General features: G+C 47.8%; 1 protein-coding gene and 1 long non-coding RNA gene across 2 annotated transcripts in view; one reads left to right on the forward strand and one right to left on the reverse strand.

Moving 5' to 3' along the window:
- The window catches only part of HS3ST3A1 (heparan sulfate-glucosamine 3-sulfotransferase 3A1), a 102,361-nt gene extending 92,570 nt beyond the window's left edge, over positions 1-9,791 (reverse strand). Inside the window, exon 1 of the mRNA XM_058702528.1 lies at positions 9,189-9,791. Within this exon, the coding sequence (XP_058558511.1) occupies positions 9,189-9,787 (599 nt within the window). The 5' untranslated portion in view covers positions 9,788-9,791. The remainder of the gene's footprint in view (positions 1-9,188) is intronic.
- Positions 9,792-11,321: 1,530 nt separating this feature from the next.
- LOC131497544 (uncharacterized) lies at positions 11,322-18,993 on the forward strand. The gene is made up of 2 exons (XR_009255005.1): positions 11,322-11,545; positions 15,772-18,993. It is a non-coding gene; the product is annotated as an uncharacterized LOC131497544 (long non-coding RNA).
- Positions 18,994-20,360: the final 1,367 nt, after the last annotated feature.

The raw sequence follows: 20,360 nt of genomic DNA on the forward strand, positions 1-20,360 counted from the left end.
AAAATCACAGAGGGAACAAACACTGACTTGAGCGACACTTTAGACCAGATGGACCTCACAGATACACGCAGACCATTCTACCCAACAGCACCAGAAACACACATTTCATCTCTAGGACACGTAGAACATTCTCCAGGACAGATCACCTGCTGCTCCACAGAACAAGTATCAACAAATTTAGGAAGACTGAAACACTATCAAGTATCTTTCCCGACCAAATCACATGAAACCAGCAGGTAATAACAAGAGGCAAACTGGAAACCTCACAAATATGTGGAGATTGAACAACATGCTCCTGAAACAGATTTAAGAGGGACGTTTATAGCCACAAACACCTAACTACCCTGGAAAAAAAAGAAAGCTCTCAAATGAGCAACCTAACTTGCCATCTCAAGGAACTAGAAAAAACCCACTTAAGCCCAAAGTTAGTAGAAGAAAGAGAGTAACAAAGATCAGAGCAGAAATAAATGAAAGAGAGACTAAAATGATATATTTCATCAGGGTTCAAATATTTTGCTATTTAAAAAATTTAAAAAAAGTTTCAAGATGGGGCACCTGGGTGGCTCAGTCGGTTAAGCAGCCGACTTCGGCTCAGGTCGTTATCTCTCAGTTTGAGATAACGAGTTTGAGCCCCTCGTCAGGCTCTGTGCTGACAGCTTAGAGCCTGGAGCCTGCTTCAGATTCTGTCTCTGTCTCTGTCTCTGTCTCTCTCTCTCTGCCCCTCCCGGACTCACACTCTGTCTCTGTCTCTCAAAAAAGTGAATACACGTTAAAAAAATTTTTTTTTAAGGTTCAAGATGCATAAAGAAAAGTATATACAACTGAGATGGAAAAAAGCCAAACAAGTAAGGAATTAAACCACAAAAATTATTTTATCTACGCCAGCATGAGTAGCCTGTCCTTTGCACAAAACAGGCTCGTAAAACTGATCTGATAAAGATAAGTGAGGGATGATTAAAAGGAAACACTAAGTTCTTGAGATGCAGTCGAGGCTGTTTTGTTTTGCTTAAGTCAAAACGTAACGTGGATAAAACTATTTTTACAGTTGTTAAAAATATCAAAGAAAACGTTTCGAAGGAGATCTTCATTACTGTGTCAAACCAGAATCTCAGACGCACAACTGTGTGTTAAAAACAGAAGCCGAAAATGCCAGCCTGTCACCTGGGCTGGACATGGGAGTCCAAACGGACAGTGGCACCGGGCTCAGCAGCCCCGGCGGGAAGAACCACCCAGGACACCCTGGTCCGGGTTCTCCAGCACTCCAGAAGTTGGATTTTCTCCGATCCTTCCTCGTCCGTGAACTCTGTGGTCATTCCACGTCTGTTTTGCTCCCAGTGGCTGGTCTCATAAGCCACTAACCAAAGCCAGTGTCTAAATCAAAGGCGGAAAGCACCAGGTCAAGCAAGCAGATAGAATAGGGAAGCTGGTCAAGAAAATGGGGGCTGTGCTGTCACCCCGAGCCACGAGCCACAGTGCCATGGGTCCACCCCATAACCAGCTTTCTAACCCCCCACAACCGTTCCTCCTACATTGTAGCAAAAAAAAAAAAAAAAAAAAAACAAAAAAAAAAACCCAGATGCCCCAGACTGATTTTCCTCTGACCCCTCCTTCAGTTCTTTGTGTTCTCAAAAACCTTGTCCTTTACATCAAAGTTTCTGCTCTCCAGCACGAGGATCCGGTCAGGGTGGGTGACTTTTCACGCCTTCTTCACTTTACATGTGCCAGGCATTAGAGAAAAAGAGAGAGAGAGAGAGAGAGAGAGAAAAAAAAAACAAAACCGTCTCTGTGTCTGTTTCAGGGACAAGAGAGTAGGAGGGGAGCCGTGAGCCAATTTTACTACGGAATAAGCTGAGAGAAAGATCAGCATGTCTGGAAGCAACAGGTGCTGGCAGTGCAGGGGAGAAGCTGGCAGGGCTGTGCCGGGGGCCTTCGGAAGGAAAGAAGGAGGAAGGCACAAAAGGGAGCTGGCGTGCGAAGGAGTAGAAGCCTTTATCCCTGGATGCTGTCGGGCATCCTTTGGTTTTAGAGTAATTTGGGATGTTAAAACTGCTCCCAAATAATAGCACCGCGAATCCTCAGATACCCCTCCACCCAGATCCCAAGGTGATCATCTTACATGACTCTACGACAGTGATCAAAACTAGAAATTAATCTTCGTCTAATTCCATGAACGAAACCTAAACACGCGCAATACCCATTTCACCAGCTTTTCCACCAACGTCCTTCCTCCAACAGGATCTAATCAGGTCCCGCACTGTTTTTACTCACTGGTGATTAGTCTCTGATCTGTGACAGTTTACCGGTCTTTGGTTTTCACCGTCTTGACTTTATTTGTTTTGAGAAAGAGATAGAGAGAAAGCATGAGCAGGGCAGGGGCAGAGAGAAGGGGAGGGAGAAGATCACAAGCGGGCTCTGCACGGTCAGCACAGAGCCCAACACGGGGCTCGAACCCACAAACCGTGAGATCGTGACCTGAGCCGAAATCGAGAGTCCTGATGCTTAACTGCCTGAGCCTTCCAGGCACCCCATGATCTTGATTATTTTTTTAAGAATACCTTTGGAGCACCCGGGCGGCTCAGTCACTTAAGTGTCCAACTTGGAGGCTCAGGTCATGATCTCGCAGTTCACGAGTTCGAGTCCCAGGTCGGGCTCTGTGCTGACAGCTCGGAGCCTGGAGCCTGCTTGGGATTCTGTGTCTCCCTCTCTCTCTGCCCCTCCCCTGCCCACGGTCTGTGTCTGTCTCTCAATAATAAATAAACGTTAAAAAAATTTAAAAAAAAATACCGGTGGTCAGGGATTTACTTTGTAGCTACCCTGCCATTTGGGTTGGTCCAATGTTTTCTCATTAGACTGGGATTAGGGATTTGGGGGAAGAATATCCCCACAGGTGAGGTGCCCTCCTTGCTGCCACATACCAGGGGGTGTGTGATCTCCACGTGATACAAGGCAGTGTTAACATTATCGCCTGGCTACACTTGGGGTCTGCCAATCTCTCCGCTCTAATGTTCCTATTTTTCCCCTCCCCCCTGCCTTACTTTCACCTGACCCCCACCCCTCTCATCCCCGCTTCCATCCTCCCCAGGCACCGGGCTGCAGTCACAGGAAGGGCTCTCCCATTGGGACCCTGAAATCATCTTCCCGTGCAACTGTCCCTCATGGGCAGGATCTTCAGGTTGTGTCTGTGGAATTGGGGTTAAACAGGCTTCTGTGCGGTGCCTGTTCCTGGACGGCTCGGGGGAAGGAATACGCCTGCATCACTGCTGAACTAAAATCATCTGGAAGTATTTTCATTTGAAGCTGGCTTACAGAAAGGGAGGGGGAAAAAAACACACTAACCAAACTAATCTGGGGCACCAGGCATCCCGTTTCACTCATGCACGTTTCCAATATAAATCTCCTAATCACTTATATCTTGTTTCTCAGGTTTATCGTGAAGGCAAGTCTCTTTGATTTCTCTCCAAAGGATCAACCCCCTGCCTGAAAGGAGCGAGCTCAGGCAGACAGGCAAAAAAACACTGTTCAGCCACGCCCAACAGACCATCCTTGCTGTAAGATGCTACCTAAAGGCGACCCGCCCCCCCCCCCTTTCCTTAATTAAGACTGCACTTTACTCTCTGGTAAGGGAGGTTTTTCTCCCCAAGTTCAGCGGCTTGGGTCCCTTGCAGACTCTCCCTCCCACTAGGTGGCACCAGATGTCACCTTCAACGTGGGCTGCTCTCCACTGATTTTCTTTTTCGGCTGTGCAAGAGGGTCCCGCCCCTAACGGCAAGCACTAAATTTCACTCGTAATGAACGCTTCCTCTTTTCTGACACGCACGGTCGTCTGACGGGTTCTGAAACAGGTCAAATCTGAACTTTTGGAATACGGTCCTCAAGTGATCACAGGGCGAGTGGTAACGGTCACGGCCATGGTATTCACGACCGCAGGGGCAGAGGCGAGCAACTGGGAAGAGGTTTCAGGGGGCACTGAACGCAGTGCTTCCTCAATTTCTAAGTTCTGATTTCACATCAGTTTATCTTACCAACTGTATCACTATCCCCCACCCCCCAGAGAGGGCTCAACTGTGTCCAGTTAGCGAATGTGCTATCAAACATTTTAAGATGTTCCTTTTACACACCCGTAGTTACAATATGACTCCCATTACATATTAAAGGCACAGATTTAATGATAAACCTCGTTTTCACCACTGTTAACTCATCCCCTCGGCAGAAACCAATTTTCCAAAAGCGTGGAGGCGGACATCACCGGGAAACGTACCAAGAGAGGACGCTGTCTATCAGCCAAGTTACCATTACTTGGGTGGAAGAGGATGTCCCCTCCCCCAAGGGAAAGCGCTACATGTGTGAAGTTCCCAACGGGGCCCGGCAATCTGACCGATGGTAACTGCGATTTACAGTTGTTCGAATGCATCCCTTAGAGATGTGAGGCCCTTCGTTGTTAATATTGTAGCAACTCTGTGACAGTCTCCTCACAATGTGAGCATCTGGTCTGTGGCAGGTCGGCCCCTGATGTCGTTAATTGCACAGGCTTATTGTTTTATTCCCATGACCCCTCCAAAATACAGACCTGGCATCTATCCTTTCCCGGGCCGATCAACAGACTTACATAGAAAAGACAAATATTTTGGCCCCAGGGCTTTCTTTTTAAGTGGAGAGCAGATCATATCAAGGAGGAGTTTTCAATCCAAGAGAGTTATGCATCTCACATCGAATGTATCCACAAAACGCATCCGTACGTGATAAATTTCATTGTTCTAAACGAGTATTCGCGCCCGCAAAGTATTCCAGTTCTGGGCTACACCACCTAAGTGTTTTTTGTTGCTGTTGTTTTTCATGCCTGGACTCAATCATCAAGAGGCTGTTCCATATGCTGGCTGTCTGATCTTGTCCAGAAGCTCCTCCCCCAATTAACAACTTGTCTGTTACCAATTTCATCACCTTCCCTACCTACCAGGTGTCTGCTTTTGCACGTACGCGTGGACACACACACACACACACACACACACGAGCTAGGCTGTCTGACTGGTACTGCTGGGGCAGTCTACTGGGATGCTAAGCCTAGAGTACAGACATTCAGCTAACAAAATGACAACACTGTGGCTTCTCAGCCCCCGGAACTATATGCGCCAGAGAAATTACATCCCTCCCCTTGTACACGTGCACCCTCAGCTCACGGTCCAAAGCAACGTCTTCCCGCTTTCCTCCTACCCCACACCCCTTCTCAGCGCTCTTCACTCCGATCTAAGGACAGAAGAGCCTCTCTGGACTTCAGTCCACATGACCTTGCATGGGTGGCCACAGACTTTGCAGCTCCCTTGGCTCGAATTTCATTTCCACCCCTTCATGCAGAAGGGGTGTGTGGCTCGGGAGGGGGGAAAATGGCACAGGGAGGTACTCTACAGCTGCTCCCAGCTGCTGAGAAATGCCGGTTTCCCCTGGTAGGAACCGAAAGTTCCTCTGTTCTGTCTGCCTCTTCGGGGGACTTGAAAAACAAGGCACTGATCATTAGAGGCCAGAACACTTGAAATTTTGACGAAGCTGTGGTGGGGAGTGGGGGACGGGAGGGGGGAAGAACTCATTTCTACTAAACTACAAGCTGAGTGATCTTTGATCTTCCTGGATCCTGTAAGAGTACAATATTTTAGTGATATTCTTCTCCACTCAAATTATCCAGTATTACTAAAAAAACACATCACAGCGTAGGAAAGAAATATGCTATAAGAGATTAGGTACTGGACACTTACTATCTTGTCCAAAACTATGAGACAGAAGCGTTAACAGAAACTGAAGTGTTACGTATACGTATGTTCGCAGTCCTTTAAACACTACATCCTTTAAATACTTTATAAATACGTATCTCTTATCTTACTTACATACACACACACACACACACACACACACACACACACACACAACGCAACTTGTTGGTGCAGAAATACACAGGGAGAGAGGGGGGCCTCTTTATTCCATTCCAAGCTCACCTGCTCTTAAACTCCCAAAGTTTTAAAGCTAATAAAACAGTTCCCTACTTTCATTTACGAACCCGCCACCCCTATAATGGAAACGCAGACTGTTCGTTGCAAAGGATTGCTTTCCCATGATACGTAAGCCACAGACATTTGTTGTCCTGATATCATGTCTGCTAAATTAAGTAATGCGGAATGTTGTTTTAAACCCCATCAGGGTGGAGTTCATCCCCAGAACACTCCACTGAAGCCATTTTTTTAGAGATATGCAGTAAAATTTCATTTTCTTGCCATCACTACAAATCTGTTCCCACGAAGAAACAGATTATACTATTCTCGGGATGCAATTTACAAAGTACTTTATGTTTTCTCTCAGTGAGAGAAATTTACCGAGATATCCTGGCTGGGGTGGTTTTAATTCTCAAACTCATTGTCCATACTGTTTTTTTCCAACTTCCTAACAGGAACGCACTTCTCCTTCTGTCACGACGGTAGGGGGCGCTGCCACAACGAACTATTATGGCCTACTGAAAGATTTCACCAGGCAAAAAAAACAAGGCTGGGTTTACAAGATTGTCCCATCTCAACGAGCATCTAAAAAATATCTTACAGGGGTTTTTTTTCTTCCATAATTCACTTCGGGGAGCAAACACTGGAGTTTGCCTTCTGTTCATGTGTGGGGAGGAAGTGAGGTGGGGCAGTGGGGGGAGACAGAAGTATGTGATAGAAATCCCATATTACAAATTTGGGGCTGACTCCGGAAGGTCTCACTGAATCCCTAACTGTAAATATGGGCTAAACACAAAGCCGTAACATGCACTTAATATAGGTAAGTAGCATTCTGCGTAAGAGATTTATATATATATATATATATATATATATATATATATATATACACATATACACATATATTTGTCTTCAATCTTTCTCATGAACATCAGACTCGCAAGTTCAGAGACAAGATCAAAGAGAACCATGGCAAAATTTCATTAACTAATCGCACGATCCTGGCTCCATAGGTGGAGGTTTTTTTTTTTTTAATAAGATTTTTATACATAATTGAGTTAAACTTAAATTTATGCATCCAATAAAACACCATTGCGAATGGTAAAACAAAGACATTACTCCAACACTTAGAAAATTAAATTCACCAAACCATGAAGTCTACTGTATTTTTGTAACCACCGTAAATTGCTTCACAGCACTCTTCTGCTGAAATAAACAATCCAAGGAGAGATTTACTTTACAGCGTGCATCTAGTTTCCAAAAGAGAGAGTGACCTAAAAGCTTACGGCTCTTTCTTTTGTTAATACTTGTGTTTCTAGTTACCTTGAAACCTTCCTTCTCTTACATGAGCTTAGAAAGATTCACGTAAAGTAAGATCCACGTCTGTAGAGACACTGTGCCCTCAAGGACTCACTTCTGGAAGAAGAAACCATCCTACTTTGTGGAAACAAAGGCTACACAGCAATACGAAAATAAAGGGTTTTTAGGACTACATATTTCACCATATTTAATGGCACCTCAGAGTCAAAAGTTGTCTTAGGCGTTCCGCGAAGTTGGCTTGAAATGTGTTCACTTACAGCACCGTGCAAGGCCCGATTCAATGCAAACTGCTACAGATAAGAGTTTTAGGGGTCTTTAATCACTTTTTTCTTGTGTCCTTGATGGAAAAAACAGAGAAGTCTTTGTGCTAAAAAGAAGGACCTGTTGTTTCCAGATTCAACAGGTCATTTTTATAAGAACTTCCCAGAGGATACAACATAAATGTCAGAAACACAAGGGGATTTTTTAAGTGGCTGATGATTTTAAATGATATATATTCTATATTAAGGGAAGGTTGTTTGTTTTTCTTTCCAACAAATGGAAAGTTACTGTTTTAAAAGTGTTTAATGTTTGAACTTGACTTTTAAGACCAAATGTTTTCTCATGAGTTGGATTACTGTAAATTCGGCTCCCGAAATCAATCCGAGGGGTATGCATGACCCCTCAAGTAAATAAACTTGTCAGATCATGTTCATTTTTGTTTTGGAGATGAATTATTTACTTAGTGGACTTTTGAAATATATCTGAATTGTGTTATAACTTTTGTAATGTCGTTTCAGTTAAAATAACAAAAAGAATGCATACTTAATGAAATAGATTACACTTTAAAAAATGAAAATTCCGGCCACACGATTTTTCCTTGTTCTCAGAGAAAAAAAGAACACGCCAATATTTTATGGCAAACAAAATCCAGGTGACACTTGGATTTACTGGAGTTTGGCTGATTCCTTTATTAAAGGTGGTCTAAATTTGAGAAGACTGGCAAATTTAAGATTAAGATCTGAATCAGACCTGTTTCCTAAACTTTATTAGGAGAGTTGTGCACAATGTGACCAGTGTCATTCCCACCCCCCCCACCTCCCGTCTTTCTTCTTAAAAAAAAAAAAAAAAAAAAAAAAAAATTGGCTACCTCATTTGTAAAGAGAAGTGCTTGAAGATGTTTAGAAAAGTTTCAGCCAGGCCGAAGACACAAGGTACTTTTTTCCCCCTTTAAATATAGAAAACACTTTCCAAAACTCATTCCTCACTCCAAACAAAAGTTATTATCCAGGAAGCCTTTCCTTAAAGCACGCTGCCTGCCCGGACATAGACATAGATTTCCCGACTGCCTTAGCCTCAGGTTCTTGACACTTTTACTAAGTCTCCAGATTACTTACCACCTAGGACAGTGATCTGGCAAAGGGTCAAGGGAAATGAATGCCTGATGGCAAAGACCAAGCGTGAGCCACGGGGGTTTGTTCGGCAGATAGAGAAGAAATAAAGACAGGCTTTCTTGGGAAAGGCATGGAGTAAACGCCGTGCCTAATAATTGATGAACAGCTTTCTAACTTAAGTATTCCCCTCCCCCCCTTTAGCCCACAGCAGGGATACTTTCGCAGAGCAGACGAAAAAGAGGAGGAAGATTGGCTGTTTGAGGGAAAGGAAATCCCAAAAACTAAAGAAAAAGTCATCAAGGCCAAAATGTCCCTCCCACCGCCCCCCTCAACACCTACCTCCCTGCAAACAGAAGGCACGGTGGGGAACGAGACCCCCGAACCCAAGAATTACTGATGACCCTCTGCCTTCTGCAGAAAATGGGGAGGGAGGTGAGTAGGGGGGGTTCCCCCCCCACCTCGCCCACCCGAAGCCCCGGCTGCCCCCCACCCCCCACCCCGGCGGCACCCGGAGCCAGCTCACCGGTACCAGGCGAGGCCCTTGTCGTAGCTGCGGTCGAAGAAGTGGGGCTCGGCGCCCACGGCGCGCACGTCGGGGTGAACGCGCAGGAACTCGAGCAGCGCCCGCGTGCCGCCCTTCTTCACGCCGATGATGATGGCCTGCGGCAGCTGCTTGCTGCCCTCGTCCAGCAGCAGGGCCAGGGTCCCCGGCGGGGCCTCGGCCGCGCTGCTCCCGGCCCCGGAGCCGCCGGGACCTCCGGCCAGGCCGGGGGGCTCCTCTTCCCAGGCCGCCTCCTCGCCGTCGTCGCGTGGCGCGGGCGGCCGGCGCCTCCGCCGCTGCTGCCGCTGCAGGAGCCGCTTCCTCTGCGCCGCCGCGGGCCACACCGCCAGCTCCCTCGGGCCTCCGGCCAGGGCGCCGCGCCCCGGGGCCCCCGCCTCCTCGCCGCCGCCCGACGGCCGCACCACGGGGCCCGCCAGGGTCTGGCAGCGCTCGGCCAGACAGTAGAAGACGTAAAGGGACGTGAGCAGGGAGCAGAGCATCAGCAAGAACTTCCGGAAGATGCTGCGGGACAGCGGCTCGGCCGGGGTGGGGTGGGCGCCGGCCGGGCCCGGAGGGGCCATCCTAGCCGGAGGCGACGTCGGGCCGCGCGCGGGCCATGCTAGGCCGGGACTCCAACGGGGGCCGCGACCTCGTGCGGGGGGGCCCGCATCGCCCGTGCGTCCCTGCGGCCGTGCGCGCTGCCCCGCGGAGACGTAGCCGCGGGCGCCCGGCGCGGGATCCCTGCCTCCTGTCGAGGGGGCGGGAGGGGGACGTGGTGCGGTGCTTAAGAAACCATCGTCTCAGACTCTCCCGAGTCCTGAGCCTTGGGGACGCGCTCTGCGACAGTGACCGGAATGGGGAGTCCTGGCGGCGGCGAAGGCGCGCGTCTTAGCCCCGGCCCCGAGCGGCCTCCCGGCCTGGATCCCTGCTCAGCGATCGCGCATCCCTCGCTCGGTCGCGGGGAAGAGACTCCAGGCCCCGGGGCCGGGGAGCTCCGTGCGCTGCAGACGACAGCGTGCGACAGTGCCTCTTCCTTCGTGACCGTGGCCGCCGGGGCGCGCCCTCAGCGCCCCGCTGCGAGGTCCCGCCGAGTCCCGCTGCCCGAGCGGGAGCCCGAGGCCCGCGCCAAGCCGTGCGCCCCTTTCTGTGCGCTCCCGGCTGCTCCAAACTGCTCTCGGTCCCCACCTGGGTGCGGCGTGCCGGAGCCCGGCGGCGCAGGACCTGTCAGCGGCCGCGGCCACAGCGCTCGCAGACGCTCCCCCGCCGCCTCCGGGCGGTCGCCGCCGCCGCCACACGTGGGGCGCCGAGGGCAGCAAACTTGGCGGTGACGTCAACGTCCCGGGCCGCACCAGCCGCCTGAAGAGCGCAGCCGGGCGGACCGGGTGGGATGGAGAAAAGGTGGCGCGGACCCCGCAGCGTCGGCCCAATGACATCGGAGAGGGCGGGGGCGATCGGGGCGACGCCCCTTCCCCACTCCGCCCTCCCTCCCCTCCCCACACCGCCGCAGCCTCGCCCCCTTTCCGGCGAGCTGGGGGCTCCGGGGGAGTCTGACTGACAGCTGGGACCGGCCGGATCCCCGGGGGCCTGACTTCCACCCGGCGAGCCACCTCTCAGACTCGGCTCAGCCCATCGCAGCACTGACCTCCTCCGAGTCCCCGCTCCCGCCTGTGTCCCTACATTCTCCCCTACCCCGCCCCGCCCCCTGCCACCTCTCCGGCCCTCTGGAAGTTTTGTTGGCTTCAGTTGCGCGTACCGCGCTGCTCGCCACGCCCCCGTTTGTCTCGGGCGACCCGAATTCTTCCCAGCAGCTCCTACTTGACTTGGACGTACGGAGTTGGTCCGCTGCGGGCCAAGGGCGAGCGAAGCCTTTTCTCCCGAGGGCGGTATTTCGTCTTTGCTTTTGGTTGTTTTGGCTTGTGTTCGTCTAGGATGATCGAGAGTTCCCCAGGACCGAGAAAGGAACCACCTCTTGGGAAATGAGCCAGTAGAATAAAGGAGAGAAATGAAGAGGTTTATAAAAAAAAAAAAAAAAAATCAGCTCCGATTCCAAATCCATATGCCCAGCTTTTGACGAAAGAATTTTTTTTATGTTGTTTGTATTGCTGCGCGCGCGCGCGCGCGCGGGTGTGTGTGTGTGTGTGCGCGCGCGCGCGCGCGCGCGTGTGCGCACGCGTCTCGGTAAAGGAGTTCAATTGCCTTCCATAAACAGCGGTTTCCTCTTTCTCTTGCCTCCCCTGACCCTATATCCTCTTCGCGCGTTCCGCTGAGAGTAGGTCAGGAAGGGATAGAAATCACCTTGCTGTGTAATGGAGGGAGGTGGCCCGTGGAACCTGCATGAGGTAGGGTTTGTTTTTTTTTTTTTTAATTCCATTCTGATTTGTTGCTGATTTCCTAGCTTCCTGGTCTCAGCGGGACGCCCGGCAGTGTGGGCGGTAGCCTGGCAGCTGGGCACCAGCCCGTGTAAATTACAGAGGCAGCTCTCTGGGCCCGCTAACCTGGCCCCGCAGCAGGCACGGCGTCCTGTGCCTTCCAGGGAATTCTGCTGCCCACTGCTGGGACTTTCCAGCCTTCCTCTTGCCTGCCTTCCTGCGCTGCGTGCTCTATTTGACCCTGGAAGTGCAAGTCAGCGAAGACCGCCTCGACCTTCCAAAGAAGAGCTGGTGATTCTAACTCTATGCTTGGGTGGAGCTTGGGGGGTATTTGTGGCTTGCTAGACACGGTTTTGTGTTGAGAAGTACCAATCCCAACCTATTCTACAAACGAGCCTAGAGCTTATTATAATGCTTCTGATGCCTTAAAGCGATGAACTTTTACAAGGATGAACACCAAGGTCTGAGGTCTCGTTGTGTCCTAAAATTGGATATCGACAAACCAGTTCAGTTTTAATACTATTTTGAGCTGTAATATATTTTGAACTTTTTCTCTAGACGTTTTAGTCCGATTCAGGGGGGAAAAAGATTTTAAAAAATCAAACACCATTTTAAAGTTAATCTGAAAGCATATGCTGTCTCACAAATGCTGACAAACAGGCCTTGGTTTCCTCCTTGGGGAAATGATGGTCTCCAAATTCCCTTCTGGCTCCAACAGGTTACAATGTCGTGCATTTCTGCTTTCACATTTCAAACATAGGTATTTTCTTTATGTGGATATTGAAGACCTCCCCTACTTAGGAGACATAGTTTCAGGATCACTCACAATACCTAGGGCGGCTCTGTACATTAGAAATAAAAAAATCTGGAAGGAAAAGTCCTTTGGAGGAAACCCTTCACAGAGGAAGCAAGCTTCATTGCTGGGACCCAGACCACCTAAGGCAATGAATAGCTCAGGGAAACAGTCGGGGAAAGAAAGATCTTTGACCAAACAGCAGGAGGGAAGACTGTGGCATTTTGTCTCATCAGGAAAAAAACATGCAGAAACCTGATTAAAGTTTCTGGATAACATTTGTGAGAGTCCCACTCCACAACTCCTTAGAAAATGCTTTTTCTTTGATCCACTCAGATGCATTTGTTAGAATGGAAAGCAATTCCAGCTAATCGTTATCGGGACTCTTTGAGAGAGAAAAAATGGCCATGAAAACAAGTACAATGGACTTAGTTGCAATTTCTTCTTATTTCTCCCTTTCCCCTGTCCTTCCATGGCAGAGCACACAGCCACTCCTTGAAAATGATCAGGTTGTGCCAGGAAAAGCGTTTGCTGTCAGAATCTGGTCTCCTACTGGTGGGGGAGGGGGAGTGACATAGATGAGGTTGATGTTTGGCGACTTCCAGCTTCTTTCGTTTTCCCTAGTGGGCACTCACTCCTGCTCTGGCGTCCTTGCCTGGTGTCTTTACCCTCAGACCTTTCCCAGCCCTGGATCTCAAAAACCCGTTCACTCTGCTGTACAGGCACTTGCTTACCTTCTCTCATGTGGCACCCACAGTGGATTTACATTTTAGGGTGAGGAATCCCTTTAAAAATGACTTTCTCCTACCTGCCCCAAAAGCAATCATTTAAGCTATTTTTAAAAATGCAGCACCCAGGGGCGCCTGGGTGGCCCAGTCAGTTAAGCGTCTGATTCTTGATTTCGGCTCATGATCTCATAGTTCATGAGTTTGAGCCCGGCATGGGACTCTGTGCTGACAGTGCAGAGCTTACTTGGGATTCTCTCTCTCTCCCTCTCCCTCTCTCTCTGCCCCTCCCCAGCATGTGCTCTCTCCCTCTCTCTTTCTCTCAAAATACATAAAAAGAAACTTTAAAAAATGCAAAACACAATAAAGCATAAAGAATAAAACAAATCATACTCAAAATTTCAAAATTTTTTGGCCCAGAAATGACCATGATTAATATACTGGCCAGTTATTTATATATATTATACATTATTTATATATATTTCTGTATAATGTTATATACATAAGTATATGTAAGTTATATATATAAGTAGTATATATATAACTTATAGTATATATATACTACTTATAGTAGTATATTTATAGCTTCTAGTTCTATATGATTATATATACTAATCATAGTATATATATATATAACTTATAGTTATATATATAACTTGTATATATATGTGCTATATATATATACATAAGTATATATAAGTTATATATGATGTTATATACATACGTATACATAAATACATATAGAGAGGTGGACGTAGGTATATATGAGACAGATAGATAAAAAGATAGATGAGATAGATGATAGATAAAGATATATATACAGGTAATAGATAGATGGTAGGTAGATATAGATGACAGATAGATGATAGAGCTAGATAATTCTTTAAAAATACTAAGACTTTCTAGCAGTGTGGAGAATACAGAGAGCATCCTTTGGACATCTGTAATAATGAGCCTAATTGATGTGTATGAACCCACAAATGGTCTTGCTCAAAGAACCTGCATGCTTCACTGGACCTGTGTTACCTCCTTTACCCCAGAAAACATGCATATAGCACTCCATTGCCCCATTCCTGTACCGTCCGTCCTACACTCCCGGCCCTCCTTCCAGGTCTTTCCAACCCCACTGGCCACACCAACATGGAAGCCAGAGAGTTCAGGAGCCCACTGATACAACAGATGAAAGTCACTTCCCCTTGGGGCTGGAACAGGGGGTAAAATGGCAGAGCAGAGTCTGTCCTGCAAATGGGGCAACATGAGCCTTAGGAGCTTATAATCTTAATGAGACGAGACACGCACACACTCTTTAGCATGCAAATTTGCATTGTGTTCTACTGAAGTAGCAGATATTTTGCTACGCGTTCACCAGATTCATTTTCGTTCTTGGTTATGTGCTCCCCTTCCTGTCTCAGCGTCCCTGGTGTCTCTACCTATAATATGCATCCCCTTCACCCTTCAGCTATCAGCTGGAACACATCTTCAGGATGCCTTCTGTGTCCCTCCCCCACCCCTATTTTGATCAAGTCTCCTGGCACAGATTCTCTGGAGTCCCCAGCTATCTTCCTTACAGACTCTATGAGGGTTTGTAACATTAAAGGTATGAGCTTATGCTATGCCCCCCCCCTTAGACTATAAGCACTCCAAAGAGCCCAAGGCCATCGCTCAGTAGTGCCCGTGGACATCTAGCATATCACTTGGTGCAAGGAGATGTCCAGTAAAGACGTGTTGACGAGCTAAGGGACCCAGGGAAGAATGGACCTGGGCATTCCCGTCAGAGAGCACCTCACGAAAAGGCCGAGTCAAGAGAGGGCATTGTGTGTTGTAAACTGCTCGTGTTTCAGCCTGAATGAAGCATGGGCTTGGCCTGGGGAAGTCACCGGAGGGGAGCTAGAAGGAACACAAGAAATGACAACAGAGATGAAAGCCAGGAGCCAGATCCCGAGGGCCTCGTGTGATTTGAGAGTTTGTACTTTTATCGGACATCTGTGGAGATCAACAGGCAAATGCTTGGCTTTTTAAGGAAGATTTCTCCAAGAGAAGGATTTCTCAGCAGCATTGAGACTGGAGGGCGGGATTCCAGCTCAGTGACCGATTCCTGTTAGCACAGAGCCATTGTGGCAATAAATAATCAGCTGGAAATTAGGGGGAGGGTGGATTTTGAAATGGGTCCTGAGGAATTGAATGGGGGCAGGGGCCTGATAGGTTGGATCACAGGGGAAATTCCCAGTGTGGCGGTCACAACGGGCAGCCAATAAATGTTGAATACGTAACTGTGACCAAATCTTTATTTATACTTGTTTTAGCCCCCAAGAAAGTGTTTCTCTTAATCAACTAACTTATTTTTAATGTTTATTTATTTTTTGAGAGAGAGCATGAGAAGGGGAGGGGCAGAGAAAGAGAGGGAGACACAAAGCACAGAACCGGAAGCAGGCTCCAGGCTCCAAGCTGTCAGCACAGAGCCCGACGCGGGGCTCGAACTCACAAACTGTGAGATGGTGACCTGAGCCGAAGTCAGACAGTCAACTGCTTAACCGACTGAGCCACCCAGGCGCCCCTAATCGATGAACTTAAGGAAGTTTCCTAGAAGCCGGAGTGTGATTTTAGTAGCCTCAGAACTTGCCTTAGGCTCCTCATTGCTTTAGTCCCTATTTAACCACGTACCCCTGTCTTTTCTTTAGGGGACTCACTATTCCTGAGAACGAAGTTACTGGATAAGATGCCATTTTCGTTTTTCTCTTCATGTTCTCACCTAACGCTTCTGTTATCATCAGCTCTCTCCCTCTCAAGACCTGCATCAGACATTTTGCATCTAGGAATTTTCCTGAAGACCCAAAAAGATCAACTTCAGTCAGAAATAGCCTCGAAAAAGCCCTTGTTCACCAGAAGGCGGGAGGCAAGGACCAAAGGAATATCTACCATGGGCCAGACTTTCGATGTACAGGCTGTCCCTTCCTTCATGAATTCCAGGAGACACATCCACATGGTAATCACTGCAGGGGTACAATTCCTTGTGACAGCTTCCTGCCCGATGGCAGTACGGTGTTTTGGGGATGAAACACCTCGATCATTGTCAACGGCACTCATACAGGCACTGAACGCCTCCAGGATGAAGTTTGCTTATGACCTGTGTGGGGTCCTGGGAAGAGGTGCTTTCTGCCCCAAGTGTTGACAATTCAGACCAGAGATGGGTGGCTGTTGCAATGGATGTCTATAATGTCTGTCTGCCCTTTTTTCTAAAAATAGCTCCCAAGGCTTCCTCTAGGCAAAAACTCCTTCTTACGCTCATGCCGTGAAATCTCAGTACAGCTAAACTCACCCTTGGCTTTCGATGTCAGAGTAATCTATCTGCCAGTCTGTAGCATCTGCTTTTCCAGACTTCGGGGAAATAAGCAAGACGCAGAATCCTTCAACGACAGGGCTTTGCCGGGCGGGGTGACTGCTGGACGATCCGTGCCCTTGCCCTAGGTTTCCAGGCGGTTACACTTTCCTCACTGAGGGGGAACATGCCTGAGGTTGAAGTCAACACAGGAATACGAAGGTGAGCCAGGGAGAGAGAGTGATTCCAGGAAACTTGCTCTGAGACCCTGATTCATCTCCACCACGGAGTAAAATCTGCTCTTTCCAACGTTCTTTGAGATTTTAGGAAAGCATGCCTGTCTCTGTGTCATCAGATCTGGTTTCGCATTCCACCACACAGACTCTCTTGCCAGCCGACCAGACCGTCCCGCCAGTGATGTTATTAATGACCCCAGCCTATACGGGGCGTGCTCACCATTGAGACTGACCACGTGTTAGCCCATGCACCTGGCTGGTTGTACCTGCCCTTTTGCCTGCATCCACCAGCCAGGCCTGAACTGCTCACCACCTACCTAGCCTGACTCTAGAAAGTGTAGCCCAAACACAGTAAACTAATTCCGACATTTTATTTTTAAGGTCTATTTACTTATTTTGAGAGAGAGGGAGATGGCGTGAGTGGGGTGGGAGCAGAGAAAGAGGGAGAGAGAGAATCCCAAGCAGGCTCCATGGTGCCAGCACAGAGCCCAGCGCGGGACTCGAACTCACGAAACCGTGAGATCATGACCTGAGCCAAAACCGAGAGTCGGATGCTTAACCGACCGAGCCACTGCGGTGCCCCTCATTTTGACATTTTAAGTTATCTCTGTATTGAGGCACCTGGGTGGTTCATCAGTTAAGCGTCCGACTTCGGCTCAGGTCATGATCTCACAGTTGGTGGGTTTGAGCCCCGTGTCGGGCTCTGTGCCGATAGCTCGGAGCCTGGAGCCTGTTTGAGATTCTGTGTCTCCCTCTCTCCCTGGCCCTCCCCTGCTTGTGCTCTCTCTCTCTCTCTCTTTCAAAAATAAACATTAAAAAAGTCTTTAAACATAAAATAAGTTGTATTTACCTGATGAGAGGTTTAACACATTGCTATTTTTTTTTTTTTACCATCATAGAAGAATGTTAGCCCTTGAAATCCAACTGACGACTCTTACACAACAGATACACCTGCTGCTTTGAATTCTGCATGTGCAACATTCCCATACAGTTTGTAAAAGCTTTATCATTCATGAATGGAAACCTTTTGCTTCTCAGAACTTCCTTCAATCATAACAACGTGAAGAGAATAGAAGGTTGGTACATCCTTGCTTGGGGTATAGACCTACCTGGTCCCACAGACTTGGACTTATTTATAAATCCACACAGACAAAAACAAAGAGGCAACAAGGAGGTCCAGGATCTTCAGACCTCAAATGCAAATGCCCAATTTCTGGTCCTCAGCCCCAGGCATAATAAAGGTAGCATTTTAGAAGAAGACGCTGAGAACCGAATTCGGGACAAGTGAGAAAAGCTTGCAGCCGACAACCTAGTAAAGAAGCTATAGTTAGATGCCAGCCATAGAATCATAGAATCCCAAACTGCAATGTCGGTAGAGGGTACAAACAGGAAGAGAAAATCTAAAATATCTCACAGAGCAAGGAACGCGATAGAGTCGATACAACAGAGGAAGGAATAGCAGAAGTCGGGACCCACTCCACATGGAAGGAGGGTCAAGTGCCATTCAGAACCGAAGGTACCGTCTTGGTGTCGAGTCAGTTCCCACCAGACGTGGAGGCAGGCTTGAAACGAGGCCGCAGGGACTCTGCTGACCTTTATCCAAATCCTCTATGGTTCTCGCTAATCTCACGCCAAGGTAAAAATTGCTTCCTCGATCGCAAGTGACTTGATGGCAAACAATTTATTATCGAGCTGTGAGTTACTGAGAATTCAGATCCAATGGAGAGGTGACCAGGAATTTCCCAAGTCAGTGGAACTTAGAAAGACCTTGTTGAAGAAGGAGTACGATTTTTTGCAGATGGGCATGAGCGAGGGGTGGTTGTTCCAGATTGGGAAACAAATAAAAATTAGGGCAAGGCAATAGTAAGAAGTCTCGAGCATTCCTGTTCAATAGTAGCATAGTCTAGTCTCTGAGACGACTTTTCAGTAAAGAAGACAGAAAGGAAATTTGCTCAATCCGATGTTTGCAAGCCTTTTGGACCACGGGCTCTCTTTACCCGTGCCCTAGCTAGTAACGGTCACTGTTCTGAGGAACACGGGTCAAGAAACATAATCCTAAACTGTACAGGACTTGTTATTGTCAGGAACCCCAGAGGACACGTGTTTTGTGAACGTCCCGGGGCCCCAGCTGCATACAGCAAGGGCTTGGTTTACTTTGAGACCAGGTGGAGGACAAGTCACCAAGTATCTGGGGTTTTCTTTGTTCTGTTATTTCCCCAGAGGCCCACAGCCCCCAAGGGATAGGGTTTTAACTAAGGACTTGACAAATGGCAATCTTCATGAATTATTGATTCGGCCAAAAATCATTGGAAAGATTGATAATTGCATAAAGATTTCCTCATGCTTCCTGCCTCTGGTCTGGGTCAATTATTTCACATATGAAAGGAAGGGGTGCAGGTTTTGAAAGACACCCTATCAAAAACTGAATTAGCATGCAAAAGTGTGGAGACCTTTTTTTTTTTTTTTTCAGGAGACTAACCATCCCGGCTTTCAAAATCTCTTGGGTACAATAATAATGATAATAAAAGAGCATCAGAAGAAACAACTGTTCGTTGAAAAACGGGTCCTGTTTAGATAAGTAAAGGAGAGCTGAAAGTCGATTCATCGAGGGTCATGCAATTATTTTACTTGTTCTGCGTTTTTTTTAATGTTTATTTATTTTTGAGAGAGAGACAGAGGCAGAGTGTTGAGCGGGGGAGAGGCAGAGAGAAAGGGAGACGCAGAAGCAGGCTCCAGGCTCTGAGCTGTCAACACAGAGCCTGACGCAGGGCTCAAACTCAAGAGCCGTGAGATCATGACCTGAGCTCAAGTCGGATGCTCAGTCCACAAGTTTGTTTGTTTGTTTTAATGTAATTTAGGTACTTTCTTTTATTTTAAATATATCCTACACTTTTCATAGTAGATAAAAATTACGTTAATCTTTTAAGTAAAGGATGTAGGATGTAAATAATAAATCTGAAATGTAAGGGGACTCTGGGTGAGTTTCCTTGGGTCCCCACCTCTATGAGAGATTAATTTTTTTTTCTTTGTGTTGTAAGAGAGGGGGATAAATCAGAGGGAAAGGGAAAGAGTGATATGCTGATGCTTTCTGAGCAGAAACCAATGTCCTGTCACTTCTACTCCAACACATCAGGAGCTGGAGGAGAGATATAGACTAAGCCTGAGGGAATCTCAGAGCAAAGGAGGCTTGTACCTCAGTCCCCAAGGAGGGTTCAGGGAAAGGGCAAGTCTCTGAGAGCAGAAAAGAAGGGCTGTGGTGCTCCTTAGCACAAAGGACCCACAACACCTCTTTAGGGGCCCCTCAAAGCTCTGGAGGCATGGAGAAGGGTCTGAAAATAACGGAGAGGGAGCAGGGGCTAGATAAGGGAGTGACATCTGGAGAAGCCTGGCTATCTGGAACAAGGGATAAAACACAACTGTTTAAAAAAAAAACAGGGGCACCTGGATGGCTCAGTGGGTTCAGAATCTGACACTTCTTTTGGTTTTAATTTTTTTTTTTAATGTTTATTTGTTCTTGAGAGATAGAGAGATACAGAGCATGAGTGGGGGAGGGGCAGAGAGAGAGAGGGAGACACAGATTCTGAAGCAAGCCCCAGGCTCCGAGCTGTCAGCGCAGAGCCCAACGTGGGGCTCGATCTCATGAACCGTGAGATCATGACCTGAGCTGAAGTCCACGCTTAAGTGATGGAGCCTCCCAGGTGGCCATAAGTGACTG

This window comes from Neofelis nebulosa, chromosome 16 (genome assembly GCF_028018385.1).
Source record: "Neofelis nebulosa isolate mNeoNeb1 chromosome 16, mNeoNeb1.pri, whole genome shotgun sequence".
Lineage (NCBI taxonomy): Eukaryota > Metazoa > Chordata > Mammalia > Carnivora > Felidae > Neofelis > Neofelis nebulosa.